At 38.2% G+C, this 22,472-nt stretch overlaps 1 protein-coding gene across 9 annotated transcripts in view; it reads left to right on the forward strand.

The window, feature by feature from the left end:
- Window positions 1–22,472, forward strand: part of LOC102412913 (muscular LMNA interacting protein) — a 299,136-nt gene that overhangs the window by 208,803 nt on the left and 67,861 nt on the right. For all 9 annotated transcript variants that reach the window (XM_045163422.1, XM_045163421.1, XM_045163412.1 and 6 more), the window contains one exon: window positions 12,614–12,658. In XM_045163422.1, the coding sequence (XP_045019357.1) occupies window positions 12,614–12,658 (45 nt within the window). The remainder of the gene's footprint in view (window positions 1–12,613; window positions 12,659–22,472) is intronic.

The raw sequence follows: 22,472 nt of genomic DNA on the forward strand, positions 1-22,472 counted from the left end.
CTTTTGAGCAAAAGTGTATTAGTAATGTGCATGTAGATATAAACTCACACACTTGATTCAATAAGTTGTGACAAGTTGGTTCTGAATGTGCTATATGCACACACGTAGCTTCACCCCATTCCTACTCTTTATTCACTAAATAACCCATCATGCAGTCAAATTCTGCATCTGACCAAACATATTCTGGGGTAAATAAGACTGTTCCCTAAGGAAGTGTTTAATATTTAGTTTAAAACAAACCAGCAAACTATTCCTTTTAGCTTATATCTTCGAGTATCGTCATCATCATTCAGAGTCAATTAGTAAATATAAATTTTGTGACCAGTCTTCTTTCAGTATATACATTTTTGCCTTTATTTGAACCTTCCCAAGGCAGATAATGAATTGAGTGAAGTTACTGAGCTTCATCACATTCAGGAAGTGATGTTTAGGGGGTATGGATAGGAACACTGCTTAGAACATTATTTAGAAGTTTCACTGTTATTTTCTGTTATTCCTGGAAGTTATTTGAAGCAAATACTTTAAAAAGTGGAGGCATTTGGTGGCTATTTGTTGTTTTTGTTCAGTCGCCCAGTCGTGTCCAGCTCTTTGCAGACCCCATGGACTGCAGCATGCCAGGCCTCCCTGTCCCTCCCCATCTCCTGAAGTTTGCCCAAGTTCACGTCCACTGTTGCTGCTTGCTCCAGAATCCTGGAAAGTCATTTAACCTGTCTGTGCCTTAGATTTTTTTAATCTATAATATTGACTTCTCCAATGGCTCAGCAGGTAGAGAATCTGCCTGCAATGCAGGAGACACAGGAGACTTGGGTTCAGTCCCTGGTTGGGAAGATCCCCTGGAGAAGGAAATGGTGACCCACTCCAGTATTATTGCCTGGAAAATTCCATGGAAGAGGAGCCTGGTGGGCTACAGTCCATGGGGTCACAAAGAGGCAGACACGACTGAGTGACAAACACTTTCAAAATTGGGATACTAATGGTTGATGTAAGATTTACAGTGGTTAATGTATGAAAAGTCCTTAATGTAGTCCTGACACAGATATGACTCAATAAATGATTGTCCTTCCCTTCCTTCTTTTTTTCCCCTTCGTCTATGTCTCTCCACTTCTCTTCCTCCTCCTTATCTTGGGAAGACTGGATGCACCATGATTTAGCTAGTTCTTTGATTCTTTAGTTGAATGTAAGAAAAGAAAGTCCTTAGAGATGTTTCTATACTTTTTGTGACTAAGACATTCTACAAAAGCCAGATCCAAGAAAAAAAGAGCTAGAATATTCTTTACTCTCTCCTTTCTTTCTCATCTACTCTTAGTTTGCACCCAAGTCTGATTTAGGCTCATTTGAAATAAGGATGCCTTCTTCCATCACTCCAGGGGATGAGTAATTTGATAGCAATGGCAATAATCCTACAGGGGCTGCTTCAGTCTCCATAGTTAGAGGCTATTTCAAATTATTCTTCTGTTATCTGACTTAATTAAAGGAGGTTAACATTTGCCCCAAACTTTGTGACAACATTTGAATCATTCAAAGTTAACTGAAGTTAACTGAATCATCAAGTAGATTTAATATAGACTCAAACAAATATCAATTCTTACTCAGATAAGATTCTTGACTTTGATTAAATTTGGTTTCTTGGAGAAGATTTGTTTTTTACTTTCTCCCACAAAATGACATTTGAATCGTTGTGACAGCTCCGATATGTCCATGTCTTTTGGAAGACTAGATGCGTAATTTTACAGTGGGGTGCGAAAACTAGTTTCTGGTGCCATCATAGGGAAGTCACACTTGTAAATATTTGGCTTCAGTTATTCCATTTACTAAATGATGTCTGACATTTCTTTCCAGGAGAAAAATGAAATTTTAGAACAGAAGTCTTCCTTAGTTATAAGCCTTAATCTTATGTGAACAATTGATCTTAAATACAATATACCATGATTTTAAAAAAGAATGACACTGGAATATTTTCTTTTTCAAAACTTTTTGCACTGAAAAAAAATGAAATTTTATACTGGTGTATAGTTGATTTACAATGTTGTGTTAGTTTTAGGTGTACAGCAGAGTGATGTAGCTATACATAGATCTGTTCTTTTCCAGGTTCTTTTCCCAAATAGGTTAATACAGAGTACTGAGTAGAGTTTCCTGTGCTTTATTTTAGGTCCTTGTTGATTATCTATTCTATATATTCTACGGTACATATAATAATATAATATAATAATTAGGAGGTTAATCTCAACCTCCTAATTTATCTCTCCCCACTGATTCTGTAATATTTTCTTCTAGAAATTCTAATATTTCTATTAACAGAGCTATAAGTGCATCATATTAAGTGTGACTTGAATAGTTTTCACTTAATTAATCTTTATATTTTTCTCCTTTCTTCTCCCATGGAAACTCAAAAGCAAATCTGAGAATCCTACAGGTTGTAACATTTCAACATTCTACCATCTCTCTTCAAAACTTTGAGGAAAGCAGTCATCTTTGCAGTATACATCTGCTAGGAGTAGGTGTGTTATTGCCCTTCTTAGATTTTATTCCAAAGCAGGGATCATGCAGTTTACCAACTTCTGCACCTCAGAGGAGAAAAGGGAAGAAGAACCAAGAAGAAAAAGTTTTGTTACACTGTGGAGTATCCTCAGCTGGTTAGCACACTCCACTCAAAACCCTACTTTGGAGGGGTCGGGGGCGCTTTAAAAAACTATCCTATATAATCTATGAACTGTGATGAGTAGAAAGTATAGTCTGTTTCTAGCCCTATTATTCATTTTTCCCCTTTTCCCCCACTGACTTGACAAATATCTGAGTGTCTGCCATGCCCTAGCTCTTCTGCAGAGTCACTGGGTGTGAGGGACGAGCAGAACAGCGGTGTCCCCATTTGTGAAGCGCAGGATGGGGACGACAATAAACAATCAAAACAGGAAAGAGCAAGATACTTGTTCACAGAAACTGGAGGAGAGCGAGATTCACATGGAGGAGAGCGAGACAGAGAACTGGTGTTGAGAACTGACGTTAAAACAAATGTACAAAGATGCTAATTCTCAATGTAGTATGTTCATTGGATTTCTGATTTTCCTGGGATGATGAGAGTGGTTTAATTAAATAACGAGAAATTACACGACTAATTCCTTTTTATGGGGCCTATGATGACAGGCTGGCTTTCCTTCATCAAAAAAAGAAAAAAGATAGAAAATCCTTGTAAAACAATTCATGTCCTTTTCTTCATCTTGATTGCACACATTGTTACATTCCACATAGTCTGCTTTTTAGGATGAGCCCGGTGTAGTAAAGTACCATACTCTACTACTTTACTGTAGTAAAGTACCATACTCGACTACTTTACTGTAGTAAAGTCAAGGTTTTTCTTCAATTCATGGTGTTCTTGAATTGCAGTTTATTTCAAAGTAATTTAATTCAGGTTCTCTTAAGTGTAATAGAATTTAAACGAGGCTAACAAACACATTGAGTGGTCCTAATCATCACAGGTCACTTGTGGGATTAATTATATTATCATTCATATTTCACTTCATTGTTTTTAACAGATGCCAAATTCAATAATCATAATAACTAATGTTTTGAGCTCTTACAGATGAGTTTTAACTATCTCATCTAACATGATGCCAGTCCTATGATGTGGGTCTGATTATTTCAAATTTCTATTTTATGGAGGAGGAAACAGTCACAGAGGAGAAAAATCCAACCTAGGTCTTCCTCATGTTAAAGCCCCTGTCGTTAATATTTGTTTGCACCAACAGCAGCTGAAAACAATTTGTCTTCCTTAAATATTTTATACATTAGTATTCATTTTCTGGGTCTGAATTATTTCTTCATCACCCCAAACCTTCAGTCTAAACTTGAAATGAGTAATTTTGTATCTGGTGACAACATCTGAGATGATAATGTTTAAAATATTTCTAATGTTTTAAATTATTTTCTTATGTGTAAATTAACTCATAATTTATCAGTTAACCTATGAGTGATTGTTTACCATGGCACTCATTTTTAGAGTTTCTTTCCCCCTAAGGAATGAATTTTCTAATTAAGTTTCCGTTTGATTCTGTTTTCATACTAACATCTCTGGAGGGGAATGTCATTTTTTTTCCTTTACATTATACATGTCTTTGTAACTATTTATTATTTTTCATTAACTACTGCCAGTATAATTTCATTTCACTCATGTAATTCAAAACCACAGTATACTTTCTTAATAAAGAGCAACTTCAGAAAATAGGGCAAGTATTTGGACTTATTACTAATTTACCCAAAAAACTCTCACTTGGAGTCACATTTTATTGATAACAACTCATTTAATAAAGTCACTACATTTCAGAAATTACTTTTAAGTGCCAGAGAAAGAACAAAGACAGGCTTATTGAATATAATATAGCATAGAGGTAAAAAAATCTCATTTTAATGAGCTGGAGGGACAGAAAAATATCATTACAATGGAAATATATTGCTTTCAAAATATCATCGTATATTAAAAATGTGTCAAACTTTATTAAGAATATTTCCTTCTCTATATACAGATATTCAAATAAAGGTCATCTTCTCCAATTTAGCCAGCACACACAGTCCCCTTGTTGCTATGGCTGGAAACGTTGCTATGCTGGAGTGTTTCAGGGCAGACATGCCCTAATGCAGCCACAGATCTTAGGGTAAGAGGTGACGAATCCAATCCACTTACATCCAGACATGGATCCGCATCTGCTTCTGTAGGATGTGACCAGATATTTGATGAGTTATGAACAGTTTCAGCAAGAAATTCCACTCTGCTGATCATTCTTCTTTCTTTTCTTGATGGTTCAGAAATATTTCTAAGATATGTTTGTGTGAGAGAGGCTGAGGAAGAAATGGAAGATCATTATATCAGTTGTGCTAAATGAGGAGGAAGAGAAATGACTTGAGACATCTCTTATGCCTTGGTCCTTATCATCATTTTACACATCATCAAACATGAAGGTGCCATATTTCACCCACATTTCCCTTGGTTTGATCTTTAAACTGTGACACATGGAGACTGTGACTGCCACTGGTCCCCATGGTTATTTATTCTGCCTACCAATTATGTTCATAGCAACATGGAATCATCATTCCCTAACTTACTGAGTCAAACTTTTAAAATACTTCCAACTCTACTTTTTATACTTAGAACATTTGGGGATATATTACTAACTGCTACAGTGACTTGTAGTGAGATATTCATACAGGGTAAGGTCTACAGATAGAAAAAGCAATAAGAAGCAAGAAAGATATGATGTCTCACGGATATATCTCTATGGTCTTGGTACCTCCTCTGCTTACCATTGGATTAATTTTTTTAAATTGAAGGATAGTTGATTTACAGTGTTGTGTGTTAGTTTCTGCTGTGGAGCTCCCCAGGTGGCACACTGGTAAAGAATCTGCCTGCCAATTCAAGAGATGAGGGTTCACTCCCTGGGTTGGGAAGGTCCCCTGGAGAAGGAAATGGCCACCCACTTCAATATTTTTGCCTGGGAAATTCCATGAACAGCAGAGTCTAGTAGGTACAATCCATGGGCTCGCAAAGAATCAGACATGATTGAGCAGACATGCACACATGTTAATTTTGCTGTACAGAGAAGTGACTCAGTTATACATATATATTCTTTTTCATATTATTTTCCATGTTGGTTTATCACAGAATATTAAATAAATTCCCTGCACCATACAGTAACACCTTGCGTCTCCCAATCCTTTCCTCCCCACCCTTCTTCCCACTTCAGTTCAGTTCAGTTGCTCAGTCGTGGCCGACTCTTTGCGACCCCATGAATCGCAGCACGCCAGGCCTCCCTGTCCATCACCAACTCCCAGAGTTCACGCAAACTCATGTCCATCGAGTTGGTGATGCCATCCAGCCATCTCATCCTCTGTCGTCCGCTTTTCCTCCTGCCCCCAATCCCTCCCAGCATCAGGGTCTTTTCCAATGAGTCAATTCTTCGCATCAGGTGGCCAAAGTATTGGAGTTTCAGCTTCATCATCAGTCCTTCCAGTGAACACCCAGGGCTGATCTCCTTTAGAATGGACTGGTTGGATCTCCTTGCAGTCCAAGGGACTCTCAAGAGTCTTCTCCAACACCACAGTTCAAAAGCATCAATTCTTCGGTGCTCAGCTTTCTTCACTGTCCAACTCTCACATCCATACATGACCACTGGAAAAACCATAGCCTTGACTAGATGGACATTTGTTGGCAAAGTACTGTCTCTGTTTTTGAATATGCTATCTAGGTTGGTCATAACTTTCCTTCCAAGGAGTAAGCATCTTTTAATTTCCTGGCTGCAATCACCATCTGCAGTGATTTTGGAGCCCCAAAAAATAAAGTCTGACAATGTTTCTACTGTTTCCCCATCTATTTCCCACGAAGTGATGGGACCAGATGCCATGATCTTAGTTTCCGAATGCTGAGCTTTAAGCCAACGTTTTCACTCTCCTCTTTCACTTTCATCAAGAGGCTTTTTAGTGCCTCTTCACTTTCTGCCATAAGGGTGGTGTCATCTGCATATCTGAGGTTATTAATATTCCTCCCGGCAATCTTGATTCCAGCTTGTGCTTCTTCCTAGCGTTTCTCATGATGTACTCTGCATATAAGTTAAATAAACAGGGTGACAATATACAGCCTTGATGTACTCCTTTTCCTATTTGGAACCAGTCTGTTGTTCTATGTCCAGTTCTAACTGTTGCTTCCTGACCTGCATATAGATTTCTCAAGAGGCAGGTCAGGTGGTCTGGTATTCCCATCTCTTTCAGAATTTTCCACAGTTTATTGTGATCCACACGGTCAAAGGCTTTGGCATAGTCAATAAAGCAGAAATAATGTTTTTCTGGAACTCTCTTGCTTTTTCGATAAAGTCTGTTCTCTATGTCTGTAAGTCTGTTTCTGTTTTGTAGATATGTTCATTTGTATCATATTTCAGATTCTACTTATCAGATCAGATCAGTCGCTCAGTTGTGTCTGACTCTTTGCGACCCCATGAATCGCAGCACGCCAGGCATCCCTGTCCATCACCAACTCCTGGAGTTCACTGAGACTCACATCCATCGAGTCAGTGATGCCATCCAGCCATCTCATCCTCTGTTGTCCCCTTCTCCTCCTGCCCACAATCCCTCCCAGCATCAGAGTCTTTTCCAGTGAGTCAACTCTTCGCATGAGGTGGCCAAAGTACTGGCGTTTCAGCTTCAGCATCATTCCTTCCAAAGAAATCCCAGGGCTGATCTCCTTTAGAATGGACTGGTTGGATCTCCTTGCAGTCCAAGGGACTCTCAAGAGTCTTCTCCAACACCACAGTTCAAAAGCATCAATTCTTCGGTGCTCAGCATAAGTTGAAGGAAAGTTACAGGGCAAAAAAATAGCCTGGAGTTAAAACTCCCCTCTGGATCCTCCCCACCATTCTATACAAAACAAAGAACTCTCTCACCCTAAGAGTAGAATGGATATTAAGGTTGATTACGCCCAGCTCCCAGCCCTTCCCAAATCACTGTCAGTGGACTTCAAATCCTTTGAGCCTTAAGAAAACTCAGGACAATCAAAGTCAACAGAGAAAAGGTCAAAGAGAAACACTTTAATGCTATTGAATTGAGAGGGACATAACTGTTGGAGAAAAAACTCCTAAAAGTGTTAGTGCAGAGGGTAGAAGGCAAAAGCAAGTGTTTAGCACTTTTTACTTGCTGCACCTTGATTTTATTTCAATCTCCCAAAAGGGTGTCTGTTAGTGTGATGCCAGATACCCATGAGTCAAGCATAGGGAACAGCTGCAGATTGCACGGAAAAGCAGCATTAGAAAAAGCCTGAGGAGCTTGGTTTTTCTTTATGTGCCTCGGGCATGAGGTCTTTGGCAATTCATTTTTCAGTGGATTTCAAATCCTTGTTTCTTTCTTTAGTCTAACTCTATTAGTTTGCATGTAATTTGCTTTTTTAACAGATTTTCTTTGAAATAAGAAGTTTTGATTTTCACAATTTTTTGACTGCTCTGTTTGTTTTAAAAAGTTTTGTGTTTTTTTGGTTTTCAATGATGATAAATGGGTTAAAATACTTGCACTCTCTACCTTTTCTTTCTTTAGTAATTAAAATGATGTCAAAGGCTACAGAATATAGACCATAAGACCTTGTTTCACACAAGAACCATTCTTACACTCTCTCTGATGTTCTTCATGGATAGATCAAATGACTATTAAGCTTAGTGCAGTTCACATCCAATTTCAGGTTTGTTTTTAGGTACCCCATGTTCCTTCTCTTCCTTAGTTTAGTTTTTTAACCAATGGGCAGTTGTTTAAATATAGTAGTCTCCTCTCACTATTCACAGCTCCAGTCTCAGCTCACCAAAACAATCTTTCCTTACTCTTGAAAAATCATTGCTAGAATATTGGTAACATAACTATAGCTACAGAATTTAATAAACAATCTCAAACCATATTGGGCAAGGAGAAGGAGGCTTCTCTAAGGGTTTGACACAACTAGATTAGTTGAGAGAGTCTGGTTTTATTAGTGATAATACACATAAACTAATATTCTTTTTCTTTGATAAAGGATCTGCAGTGGCTTTACTCCACCCTCAAGTTCAAATTTAATTCTATTTTTTTTTCTCCTCCTGGAAATAGTTTCTCATAATAGTGATACGAAGTCCATTATATTAGATGAAATAAAAATGTATTGGGGATGTCTAAAACACCTTAATGTTATGTCATCATTCTCAGTGAAGAAATCTGGGGGACTTGTGGAGATTGAATACAAAGATATATGGGTTTTTCCCTAATTTAATCAATATATTTGCCTGAGCATTTTATCTTTTTTCTCTATGACAGTCTGGTATTATTTAGCACAATGTACTGAAAAATGTTAGTAATGTAGTTAGATTGTGCAAATATTTTTAGTGGGTGACTTCTTTTTTCCTTAAAATTATTGAGATAAAAACTTAACTATGCTTTTAAAAATATTTGTTTATTGACCGTGCTGGGTCTTCACTCCCTGTGGGCTGTCTCTAGTTGCGGTGAGCGGGACCACTCTCTAATTGTGGTGTGTTGGCTTCTCACTGCTTTGGCTTCTCTTGTTGTGGAGCACGGGCCCTAGGGCACGTGGGCTTCAGTACCTGCAGCATGTGGGCTCAGCAGTTGCGGAGCTTGAGCTCTAGAGCACAGGCTGAGCAATTGTGGCACACGGGCCCAGTTACTCCACTGGATGTGGAATCTTCCTGGACCAGGAATCGAGCCAGGGTCCCCTGCATTGCAAAGCAGATTCTTAATCACAAGACCACCAGAGAAGCCCCTTAACTATGTGTTGTTTCCATCAAGACACATTTAGTTCAGCATATTTCATAGAAGCCGTTTAACTAAGGAAATGAGTAGAGAAAGTCTCTCAGTATTCCAATAGTGAAAAACTAACTAAAGGAAAACGATCCTTAGACATTAGAAGTAACCATTACTCATATTGCATTACAAGGTTAAAAATGAAGGCTTCGGTGAACTGAGCAATTGGTGAGTGAGCGTTCTGAAGGACAATTTTCTGTAGCACGGAAGAGTCAGAAACCTCAGTGGACACTAACCTGGTCCACAGCTGTTGGCCAGGACAGCTAGAGGTAGGAAGCCATTAACCTGGACAGCCTGCTGCCTTAGAGCCACCAGGAATGACAGTGATCAGTGGCCATCTTGGTGAAGAATGGCATGAGTCAAAAATAAAAAACAAACAATGATGGACACAATACAAGAAGGACTGCAGGTGCCTGGTTATCACGTTTAGTGATTCACACTCCTGTGTGCTTGGCAATACCACGGGAATCACTCAGCCTTCGGTGTTCAGTCATCATTCACCTCTCAGGGGGTGAAGACAACGTTGACTCATCTGTCATAAACCCTGAACATATTTGCAATTTCAAGAGGAATAGAAATAGTTTAGAAACACAGCTTTATTGTGTCTTAGCCAAGTATATTTAAAATTGTGCATCTGTATTTGACCACTTCCTGGACTTCTCTGGGCCAGTGGTTAAGACTCTGAACTTTAAATGCAGGGCACAAGGGTTTGATTCCCTAGTTAGGAAGATCCTGTATGCCACGTGGTACAGCAAAAAAAAAAAAAAAAAAAATTATATATATTGCCCACTTCCCAACAATGGTGAAAACTGAGCTGATATGGAAGCCCAGCCTCCCATTTAAGGGCAGAATAGCTTGAGAAAATGTAACTGTTAAGGTATATATGTATCTCAAACTACAAGAAAGAAAGTGAAACTGTGGGTGCCAGATATGAGGAGAGAGCTCCAAGTGGGAAAATAAGATATAAGGTGGGGAAATAAGTGTAAGTTCTGTAGGACACAGGTACATCAGGACCTAGGAGCCAGGAACTTCGAGTTTAACTTTCACTGTATAGTGAATCTGAGAGCTCGAAATGAATCCTTTGTGTGCATCCAGGTGTCTGGTAGGTTCCCTATCCATGAAGTGTGGGATAGAAATAGACATACATCCTTCCAACATCTTTACCCTGCACTCCTGGGTACCCTGCACCCCTGCACATCCATAAAAAAATGGGTGCTCAACATATGAAGATGAAGGATTTGGAGCAAGTTCAATGGGATTTCCCAGGTGGTGCAGTTGATACAGAATCTGCTCGCCAATGAAGGAGATGCAAAAGACAATGGTTCGATCCCTGGGTCAGGACGATCCCTGGAGCAGAAAATGGCAGCCCAAGCCAGTATTCTTGCTTGGAAAATGCCATGGACAGAGGAGCCTGGTGGGCTACAGTCCATGGGGTCACAAAGAGTCAGACACAACTGAGAGTACACGCAACAACAAACCTGTGAAACTTGAACATGTGGGGACCTGCGCCCCTGTGCGTTTGATGAAATAAAATGGAAGCTTGCCCAGAGTCAGTGAAACTCCTGGGGCCCCACCAGGGCAAACATGAAATGTATTATTGGCATGGTTTTCCAACCCAGAGTTTCTCAGATACCTACAAACATCTTTGCTAAAATTACCCTGACTAAAGAGGAGCTCAAAATCAAAACTAAAAAGTCACCAAATGAGTGAAGGACATCTTGGGACAGAGGCATGGAGGAGAATCAGCAGATACAAGAAACAGCAGATTTAATCATGCGTGTGTGTGTGTGCTAAGTCTCTCAGTCATGTTTGACTCTTTGTGACCCTATGGGATGTAGCCCACCAGGCTCCTCTGTCCATAGGATTTCTCTAGGCAAGAATACTGGAGTGGGTTGCCTTGCCCTCTTCCAGGGGATTTTCCTGACTCAAGGTTTGAACTGGACATTGCTTATGTCTCCTGTATTGGCAGGGTTCTTTAGCACTGGTGAGTGCCACCTGGGAAGCCCGATTTAACCATGAGAGATTATATAAAAATCTGGAATGAAATATAAATAGAATAAAAATGTTGAAATAGTTAAAAGGAGTTATGGACACCATAAAAAGATTTGATAAAGAATCAAATTGAACTCCTTGAAGTTAAAAATGCTGTCGTAAAAATATAAAATCCAATGGCCACGTTTAATGTATATTAATATTGATTCATTAACTGTCAGGCTTATGTGGAAACAATCCAGAATGCAGCATAATGGGATAAAAAAATATGACAAGGAATTTTATGGAAATGAAGGATGGATTCAGAAGACCCAACATATATTTCATTGAAACTGTAAAGAACAGATTAGATGTAGTAGGAGAGACGCAATATGTGAAGAGATTCCTAGAGGATTTTCCAGAAGCAAAGAAAGATATGCATACTCAGAGTAAAGGACTATACCAAGCCCCAGAGAAGGATTCGTAAAAGGAGGTCACCCTCAGACACATCGTAGTGAGCTTTCAGAATTCCCTGGAGAAAAACCTTAACCACTAATGAAATGCGAAGACAGATAATCCAAGTTACAATGTTTAGACTGACAGCAGGTAACAGAAGTCAGAGCAAGTGGACAGTATCTTCAAGATGCTGGGAACAATAACCATTATCCTAGAATTCTATGTTCAGGTAAATTCTAGCTCAAGAGGAGAACAAAATAAAGACATTTTCAGAGAGAGTTCAAGATGGGAAGCTCTGGAAAAAAAAGCTCTCGAAACATTTACTTCAATGAGAAGGAAACTAAATCCAGAAGAAAGGTGTGAAATTCAGGAACCAAGAATGATGAAACAATATTAATTTAAAACAATTTAAAAAAAACCAAAGACTTTTTTTCATGAAAGCTTTATTTTTTTAATATGAGTAATTTAAGGAAAAATCTGTTGTTTTCTTTTACTATAAATAAAGATAAATAGCTAACAGTGTTGGTGTAAGTAGAATATGGAATGTATGGAGGATGAAATATTACATCGCCTTGAAGAATTTTTTATGCCTTTTGCTGGTGCTTGTGTTAAGATACTAAGGAAAAGCACTATGGAAAACATCAGATTTACCACTATGTGAGCTGAATGAAAATGTGTAGGGGAAATATTGAAAGGCAATGAGCAAAAAATGTAAAACAATTATTTTAGAGTTGACATAATGGTATTTTTCCTCAATATCTGTCAAAATTCTACAATTGATATGTATTATTTTAATAATAAAAAACTTCAGAATACTTAAACAGATATAATTACTAAATTATGAATTTCACTAAAAGACACTATGTTTATAATTTTGCAGGCAAACCTCTCCTCACCATCTTCTACAGTACCAGAGAGTCAGCTGGTATGTATCCTGTTATTAAATTATAGACCTAGTATTTTAGAAAATCCTAATCTTTCAAGATAGATTTATCTGAACAAAAATGAATCAGTTTTAATGAGGTGGATGAAACTGGAGCCTATTATACAGAGTGAAATAAGTCAGAAAGAAAAACACCAATACAGTATATTAACCCATATATATGGGATTTAGAAAGATGGTAACAATGACCCTATATGCGAGACAGCAAAAGAGACAAAGATGTAAAGAGCAGACTTTTGGACTCTGTGGGAGAAGGCGAGGGTGGGATGATTTGAGAGAATAGCATTGAAACATGTATATTACCGTATGTGAAATAGGTGACCAGTCCAAGTTTGATGCATGAAACAGGGTACTCAAAGCTGGTGCACTGGGACAACCTGAGGGATGGGGTGGGGAGGGAGGTGGGAGGGGGGTCTGGATGGGGGACACATGTACACCTGTGGCTGATTCATGTCAACGTATGACAAAAACCGCTACAGTATTGTAAAGTAATTCGCCTCCAATTAAAATAAATCGATAAATTTTTTAAAAAGTGAACTGAGGACAAATATACTATGGGTAAATTTCTTTGCTTACTTGTCTAGTAAAAGTTTACTGATGCTTTAAAGCTCCATGCTGGTTGTTTTATAGGCTACAAACATGCATAAAAACATACAGAGACCGTGTTTGCTGGTAACTTGCACCCTGGTAGTGGTGTTAGAATAGAGTGGTCAAGGCTGGAAGCAGATACTGATGTTTTAGAGGCAAGGATTCATTTCCTGGTGGGAGAGATCAGAAAAGGGTTCAAGAACAAGGTCATCTTTAATCGTGTAGGGTAGGTTCTGAACTTGGGGAAATAGGAAATGAGATGTTTCAGGCAGGAAGATAAAGAATGATCAAACCAGGGATGAGCAGCAGAAATATAGTATGAACCACCAATATAAATCACATAGGCAATTTTAAATATTCTAGTAGCCATGTTAAAAAACTAAAAAGAAGCAGGTCACATTAATTTAAATCGTATATTTTACTTATTTAATATACACACATTATCCTTTCAACATACAGTAGTATAAAATTGAGATTATTTTCCATTATTTTTGTAGGGGTAAAGTCTTTGAAATCTGCAGTGTATTTTATATTTACAGCATCTCTCAATTCAGACTTGCCACATTTCAAGGGCCCACCAAGGGGGCTGGTGGCTCCTCTGTAGGACAACACAGATCTGGGCTCTAGGATCTGTTTGTTATTTATAGATAAATATTTAATGAAATAGAAAAATTACTTTTTCTTACAGTGTTTCATATTTCTTATTGTTACAAAAGTGGTTAGCAAATGGGAACCATGATATAAACTGCCTAGATATTATTACATGTAATAATATAAACAGTTTTAACTGTTTATAATTATAGGTTCCTAAACAATAGACACGGAAAAGGAATTGAAAAGGAATGAAAATAACTAGTAAAATGAATGAAAATATCTGGAAAAGTAGTGTGATACTGATTCTTCTCTTTTTAAGCAATTCTTTCTATATCCTACATCCATAACCAACAAGTCATCTTGTCATTATCATGCCAAAATGATAACAGTGTTTTATTTGTAGTGCTAGAAAATCATAAAGAATGTTGTTTGACTCTTAAAATAGCCTGACTGAAGCAAATGGCTTGGGTATGTTGGTGTTTGTATGTATAGTTTGTATATGAGGTGTGCTTGTGTGTATGCATTTAGTGTCTGTTGGTTTATTTATTTATTTATTTTTTCTGTGGCTTAACAAATAGTGGCAGGCAGTATAGTGTAGTTGACAGGATGCTGGAACAGGGGCCAGAAGACCTACCTTTTACTTCCTGCTCGGACACTAACTACTGGACTGACAGTGAGAAGTCAGGAATCGGAGAACCCGGGCTTCAATTTCCTATCTGAGCAACGAAAGCATTCAATTACACTCTGCCCAAGCCTCTCTAGGGCAGAGTCCATGGTTACTAGCTCAAGGGAGCAAAGGCGTTGCCATGGAAACAAGCACTATGATAATATTATGAAGTTGAACAATTTCCCACTTTAGATATGGAACTGTTGTTATAGCTATTTTAACATTTAAAATAATGATATATGTATCTGTTTCTTGAGAGTAATGTTTGAAAATCAAGAAATATTTGTATACTCAACATAGTACACAAAAAATAGATTTTAGGTGTTGACTGCGTGTGAATGTATATATGTATTATCAGAATGACATATATATGATACATATATAGATATATGTTGATATATGTATAGATGTCAGTCTTGATGTAATATTTTACAAAACATTTTGAGAAAGTAAATATGATTTCATGAAATAGGATATAGTATGAATGACTCATTGTAAATGTGATAATGAACTTTTTTTGGCCTAATCAAATAATTCTATGAATTTGACTCCTGTGTTCTCTAGGGGGCATTGCTTTAACTGATGTTGATGATAATATTTTTTGCATTTACTTTAGACCTTTTCTATAGAGAGTTCAAGGAATTTTTTAGCCAAGTTTTAAAATAAGTTTTAAATTAAGTTTTAATCCCCAAAGGCACTTGAGATCTAGGTAGTTTTGTGAAGTGATTATTTTCAAGGAAGCTATCACACACAAAAAGAACATCCCTTGGATTGATATAATTATTCAATTTAATCACTGACTTCTATCTCATCGCATTAACCCTGTACTTACATTCCCTGAGTATGGAATAGTGTAGAAATAATTACATACTAGTGATAGTGTATAAATTTGCTTCTTAAAGAATTTATAATATTTCTGCCCTTAAGTATTGTCATTATGAATTAAATTATAATTTTTCATTTTTATGAGTGGATTTCCAATATTTGCCATTATGAATTCTCTTTTGAGTTAAGTTCTGAATAAAATGAGTAATAAGAATACCTTTGAAAAACCAATATGTGTATAAATATATATATATACACACGCACACACATTTATATGTGTGTGTTTGTAACATATGCTATGCATATAAATGCCATATTACAGGTAATTCTGATGGCACATACACATGTGTATGTATTGCTTTTTGTTTATACATGTATAAACATGTGTACAACACAGGAAAACAAAATTTGGGGGAACATATGATAGATTATGGTTAAATTATGTAAATAAATATTGAATAAATATTGTACACTTTGCATGAAATAAGCAGTTAATTAAAATTATTTGACTCCTATTTTAGGGGAGAAAAGTAATAAATTGTTTGAAGTGAAAATAAATGATGGATTGCTATGGTAGCCTAAGCTTAATACAGAAGCCGTTTTGTTTTTGAGCTTTGGCTTTTTACTCAGCCATAAAAAGTAACACATTTGAGTCAGCTCTAATGAGGTGGATGAACCTAGAGCCTATCATACAGAGTGAAGTACTTACTTCAGAAAAGGAAAGGTAAATATCATATACTAACACATACATCTGGAATCTAGAAAGATGGTGCTGATGAAAGAGGGACACAGCAAGAGGGACACAGACATAGAGAACAGACTGATGGACACGGCAGGGGGGTAGGGGTGGGAAGGAAGGAGAGGGTGAGATGTATGGAGAGAGTAACGTGGAAACTTACATTACCATATGGAAAACAAGTAGCCAGTGGGAGCTTGCTGTATGGCTCAGGAAACTCAAACAGGGGCCCTGTGACAACCTGGAGGGGTGGGGTGGGGAGGGCGATGGGAAGGAGGCTGAAGAGGGAGGGGGCGTATGTATACCTATGGCTGATTCATGTTGAGGTTTGGCAGAAACCAACAAAATTCTGTAAGACAATTATCTTTCAATTAAAAAATAAATTAAACAAAAAGAATAGACCAAGAAAAAACCAAACTTTTTTTTCATTTTAACTTGGCTTACCTGATTACATTATAATTATGCCAATTCAACACTTCAAGGAAGAAAAGAAATGTGATCTTTCCCCTTACTATTAAAATATTTCCACTGTTTACGCTGCAAGCCAAGTTATGTAATATTAGGCTCAGAAAGAAGTGTTTTGGGGATCCTTTTGAAACTTGTTCACCAACTATGTCTGTTTCTCTTCTATTAGACAGAAACATAGTACATCAAAACTGCGAAGGGACTTAGAGATGAGAGTGTGTTGGAAATACTTACCTGGAAAATGGAGGTTGGGACAACTGCTGTGTCAACTTGAAGGGGTCATCGCAAGGCTCATATATCATAATATGTGACGTTGCCAGTGTAATCCTGTATGGAGTTGGGTGTGTTGTTGTTTAGTCACTAAGTCAGAGGGTCTCTTATTGCACAAAAAGTCTCTGAAATATTATCTCTGAAATTTACTTTGTGGCCATTTTACAGATAAAGAAACAGGGTCACAGAGTTTGAATAGATTATCTAAGATCACAGGGTTCATGCTCATCTTTGTTGTGTGATTTTTAAAAAGGAATCATTATTGATTTTAGATAATTCAAGGAGGGGGAAAAAAAAGGCTGTTGGGAAATCAGGACGCTATGGAAGTGTGACCTTCACAGGGCACATATGATCACTTCCCGAAGAGGAGGGGCTGGGTGAGTCCAGTAGGGTTCTGAGGCTTCACACCTGTGAACAGGGAATCCTTTAGCATCCGAAAGGGAACAGAAGGAAAGGAAGATCCAATATCTAGGCTGACCCTTCACAAAGCTTTCCTAATTCCTGGACTGGGTCATCACCGTCTTAACAGAGGCTGGCAGCGTCTTTTTTTTCTGAGTAGGAAAACAGGTTGGGCTCAACACGATGGGTGAGCACTGGTCTCCTTTGGCAGTTAGATGGGGAACCTAAGGTTAGAAGACACTGGCTTTTGCTTTTGAAATTTTATGCCACTGCAAAATGCTCATTGTTGCCCAAGACGCAACACTGAATCTAGAGAGTACAAAACAACATATTTAATAAACCACATGACTACAGGTAAGAGCAAAGTGCATCTTCCTGGAACATTATACAGAAGAGTACTTAACCTTTCATATGTTTTGTTCCCAGTTCTGAAAGCCCATGGATGTGTCTGGTTTTAGTGGTGCATGACTGTTCTAAGAGCCCTTGAGGTCTCTGTTGTTCAGAAATTGCAGCCCTGAAAGCGTTTGTGTAGAACTGATGCCTTCTTTAAGCTTAAAGGCAGTTTATTCTTGACTAATTTGCCTTGACACAACATGCTTAAGTGCTGCACCATTTGTCATGGATGCCGCCTCAGGTTTGAGTCATGCTATTGGCTTTTCTTTAACTATTGAGATATTTCAATCTGGGCAATCTGTGTTGTGTACATTTCAAAAGATGTTTTCTGAGCTGTGGAATAGGTTTATAATTATTGAAATCTTGTATATGTTTATTGTAATACAACTATCATAGTGAAAGTGAAAGTCACTCAGTCATGTCTGACTCTTTGCGACCCCATAAGAGTATACAGTCCATGGAATTCTCCAGGCCAGAATACTGGAGTGGGTAGCCTTTCCCTTCTCCAGGGGATCTTCCCAACCCAGGGATCGAACCCAGGTCTCCCACATTGCAGGCAGATTCTTTACAAGCTAATCAAAAAACCATAAGACATTTTTTTAAAAGGTCATCAGATAAACATTTTCCTGGGTAATCAAGATCCTTTGGTATCAGTACTCTGAATTATAAATACAAAAGCTAGAAAAAGCAAAGAATTGTTTTCTTTTTCAATTTCCTTCTATGCTATTTTCTCTTTACAAAGTTCTGTCATGCATATTATCTTATTAGATTTGCACAGTTTGTGACTTAGTATGGCAGGAATTGTTATTTCCATTATTCTGATGAAAAACACTTTGAAGTCTACCATGTGTCAAAAGTCCTGCAGCTAATGGGTGGTATTAAAATCTGTCCACACCCTCTTCCCCAATTTTGGAAGCTTCACTCTGTACTATAATGTTTTAAAATTTGAGATATTTCTTTGAGAGAAAAAATGCTTAAGTATTTGCTACAAGCACATTAACATTTTTATTTAAAAAAGAATTGGAGTTAATGAACATTTATTAATTGAACGAGTGAATCAGCTAAATACTTTAGAAAATGTTGCTTTTGTCAACAATCTTGACTAGGAGAATGTTTTTGCATTTCTTTGAGTTTGTTGCCCCAGTAACTTAAAAAACAAAAACAAAAGCACTGGAGAATATAGGCAAGACAGAAGCAAATGGCTAAAAGAAGTAGCGATGGTACTTTCACACTCTTTGGATCCATCAAATTAGTAGAATTCCTAGCCAGACCCATGGATTTTCTATGTGCTATGTTCTGTTACTTCCTTTGCTGATTTTTGTTGTTGTTGAGTGTTTTCTTTTCTTATCATGTGACCCAAGAGCTTGCTACTGCAGTCGAAAGCAATTAAAAACACAGTCTGCTAGTTGGAGTTAATTTAAGAAAGATGTTGTTTTAAGAAGGCATTATCTATATAATGCATTCTCTAGATCAGTGCTGGCAGTTACTTTTAAACTTTGGTCTCCAGCCAGAGACAATACCAACCTATTGTCATAGAGTTATAAGTTCCAAAGGACAGAGACAATGTCTGTTTTTTACAGTGCGAAAGTAACAATGCTCTCGGATAAGTGTTTACTTGATGAGTATGAACAGCGGAACCAGCGCCCCACAGACCATTAAAACCTGCCTCCAGGCCCTGGGACTCCACTCACTGCACCTTTTGAGCTTTTTCTCCATTAAGACTAAGAATAGAATTAGATGTGATCTCCCAAGTCTCACCCACGCTCGAATTCTCCAAAGAACATGACATCATTGTCTCCTGGTGGTGTTAGTTTTATTGCTTATCACTGTAATCAAACGGGGGGAAAGAAATTATTTTTAAAAAATAGAGTTAAAATCTTGCAAAGTCCTTAAAGATGTGGTCCCTGGTCTTGACTTCCTGTATCATCAAAGATGGTAACTTCTGCTTTCTACTCATCTCTGAAGGTAGAGCTCACCAATCCACATCCCTTCTTCTAGTTCTCTAGGAGTGAAAGGTAGTATGGATCTTCTGTCTTGTAATGTTCCCTTTTCCTTGGTTATGCTGTAATCAAAAAGTCATTCCAAGAAAAATAAGTGTGTTCACGCTAAGTCACTTCAGTCATGTCTGACTCTTTGCAACCCCCTGAACTATCGCCTATCAGGTTCCTCTGTCCATGAAACTCTCCAGGCAAAAGCACTGCAGTAACAGGATTTTCCCAACCCAGGGATCAAACCCATGTCTCTTATATCCCCTGCATTGGCAGGCAGGTTTTTTTTTTACCACTAGCGCCAGCTGGGAAGTCCAAGAAAAATGAGAGGAGACATTAAATGGACAGTCAAAACTTTTTAAGGCTTTGATGGATTATAGCCTACATATTCGGAGAAGGCCATGGCACCCCACTCCAGTACTCTTGCCTGGAAAATCCCATGGATGGAGGAGCCTGGTAGGCTGCAGTCCATGGGGTAGCGAAGAGTTGGACACAACTGATCGACTTCACTTTGACTTTTCACTTTCATGCATTGGAGAAGGAAATGGAACCCACTCCAGTGTTCTTGCCTGGAGAATCCCAGGGACAGCAGAGCCTGGTGGGCTGCCGTCTCTGGGGTCGCACAGAGTTGGACACGACTGAAGCAACTTAGCAGCAGCAGCAGCAGCAGCCTACATATTGAGCTTCTGCCTGTCAATTAGTTTATTTATCCTTCAAATGTCTGTTTAGCATCTGCTAGGTTCCTAACACAGTTCTAGGTGTTAGAAGGATAACAGTGAAGAAAACAATGATCTCTGGCCTCACAGAGCTTACATTCTAGTGGAGGAAGCAAGAAAATAAACGTCAACTGAGGTCAGATGGAAAAAAAATAGGGCAAGTAAGATCTTTTATACAGATCGTTAGAGAAGACCTATCTGATAATGATGTGGCATTTGAGCAGAGACATGAAGAATCGAAAGAGAATCCTAGAAAGGGAGAAGAGAGTTCCATACAATGTGAAGGCCAAGTTCAAACTCCAGAGGAGGGAAGACACAGTGTGTGCCAGAGGGGACAGTGAGGGAGAGAGGTCTAGAGCAGGAGATTCCATGGGAAAGGGGAGGCTGTTTGGGGAGTGAAAGAGTAGGTCTCCCTGCAGCCCCTGTAAGGGTTTTAGCTTTTATTCTAAGTGAGAAGGTGGAGTTAGAGAGGAGCTTTGAGAGGAGTCCAGTGATGTGGCTTGACTTACACGGTGGTTGTAACGTGCTTAACTCACCTGAACTGTGAGCCCTCTGAGAACACGAGGTGTGTCTTGTTCACCTCCGTGTAGACACTACATTTCCTGACATAGACTAGATCTCAACTGGAAAAATGGCTCCAGAGAGCATCTGATAGATGATCTGATAGAAGGATGCTTCAAAGCTCTAAGACAATGGTTGTTTTGTCTTTGAGGCACTTTAAAAATGTCAAGAATACATACGTAATTACATATGCACATTATATATGTATATGTGTAACTGAATCACTTTGCTGTACACCTGAAACTAATACATTGTAAATCAGCTATATTTTAGTTTAAAGCAGAGAATTTATCAGTACTGTGTGAGCTACTCTGCTCTTCAAAGCAAATGGAGAGTAGAGTTCTCCGTGATTGTTGGAGTCTAGCACTCTTGGAATTGTGTCAAGAAGAATATAAACAGACAGAGTATCCATCCACTCAAAGCCCACATATTCACCTGGCTCTAATGAGGTTCTCAGATTTTAAAACTTGTAATAACTAATCAAAATCATAGTATTCTGGTTCCAGTTAAAAATAAAATGTCTGATCATCCCTTCTACAATGATAATGTTATTTTTCTGAATGTGGGGAAAATATTTTAATAGCAAGAATGAAAAGATTAGCAATTATTTCCCCAAAATATAGCTCCAAAAGAGAAGAAAAATGTCTTATGTACAGTGTAAACCATTTCTCAAGAGGTTTATCACAGTACATTGAAATTTGCTTTTTGAAGCACTTTCTTATTTTTCTTCCTGTGTCCTTTGTGCTGAGAAGGGGAGTTATTACCTGTTTTATTTCTCCACTTAGATGGAGTGACTTTTCCTGGTGTCGTTAGAATGATATTTGTATCACTTGTGAGTCTAGCTGGATCTGTCAATGCTTTAGCAGCTAAAAATGAATCATCCAGAGTAATTAAAATCCTGGGCTTATGATCAGACCAGACTTGGATTAAATCTTGAGTTGTTCACATATTATCTGCATGGCTTTGGCATGTTACGGATTCTGACTCTTTCACAGGGTGTTGAGAACAGGAACTGAGATAATCAATTTAACATATTGAATGTGGTGCCTGTAATATATGGAATTGGAGTCTTTGGGATAATGATGGTGTCACTGTCTACAATGAGTGCTCAGCCTTTGAGGCAGGTTTCAAAGCAGTAGTGGAATGGTATGAGCAGGTGCAGAGGCCTGCCGTGGTCAGGACTGATTGTGTACCATGGTTCACGGAGAGTGCGTGAGGTTCAGAATTGGGCTGCCAGGGTTCGAGTTCCAGTTTGACCAAACACTGAGACACAGTTGGGTGTGGAGGGTTTGGGTAAAGGTCATAGGATGGGAAGTGTGAACAATGTCAAAGGCAAACAGTGTTTAGTATTCTTTTGCATAGAGTTGACTTCCCTGTCCATTAAATGCTGACTGGTGAGTGACAGCAAGTTAAGGTTCAGGGGGAAGAAAAAAAGAAAAAGAAAAAAAATCATGATTAAAGAAAGAGGTGGTGAATTTAATGGAAGAATCAGCGTGGGGCAATAATTCTGAGACTAAGGAAGCAAACTAGGAGGAGGAAAATTCAGAGACTTCTGGTAGGCCAAGACGAGGGACACAGAATCCAAGTAAAGAGC

The sequence above is a fragment of the Bubalus bubalis genome, chromosome 2, assembly GCF_019923935.1.
Source record: "Bubalus bubalis isolate 160015118507 breed Murrah chromosome 2, NDDB_SH_1, whole genome shotgun sequence".
Taxonomy (NCBI): domain Eukaryota; kingdom Metazoa; phylum Chordata; class Mammalia; order Artiodactyla; family Bovidae; genus Bubalus; species Bubalus bubalis.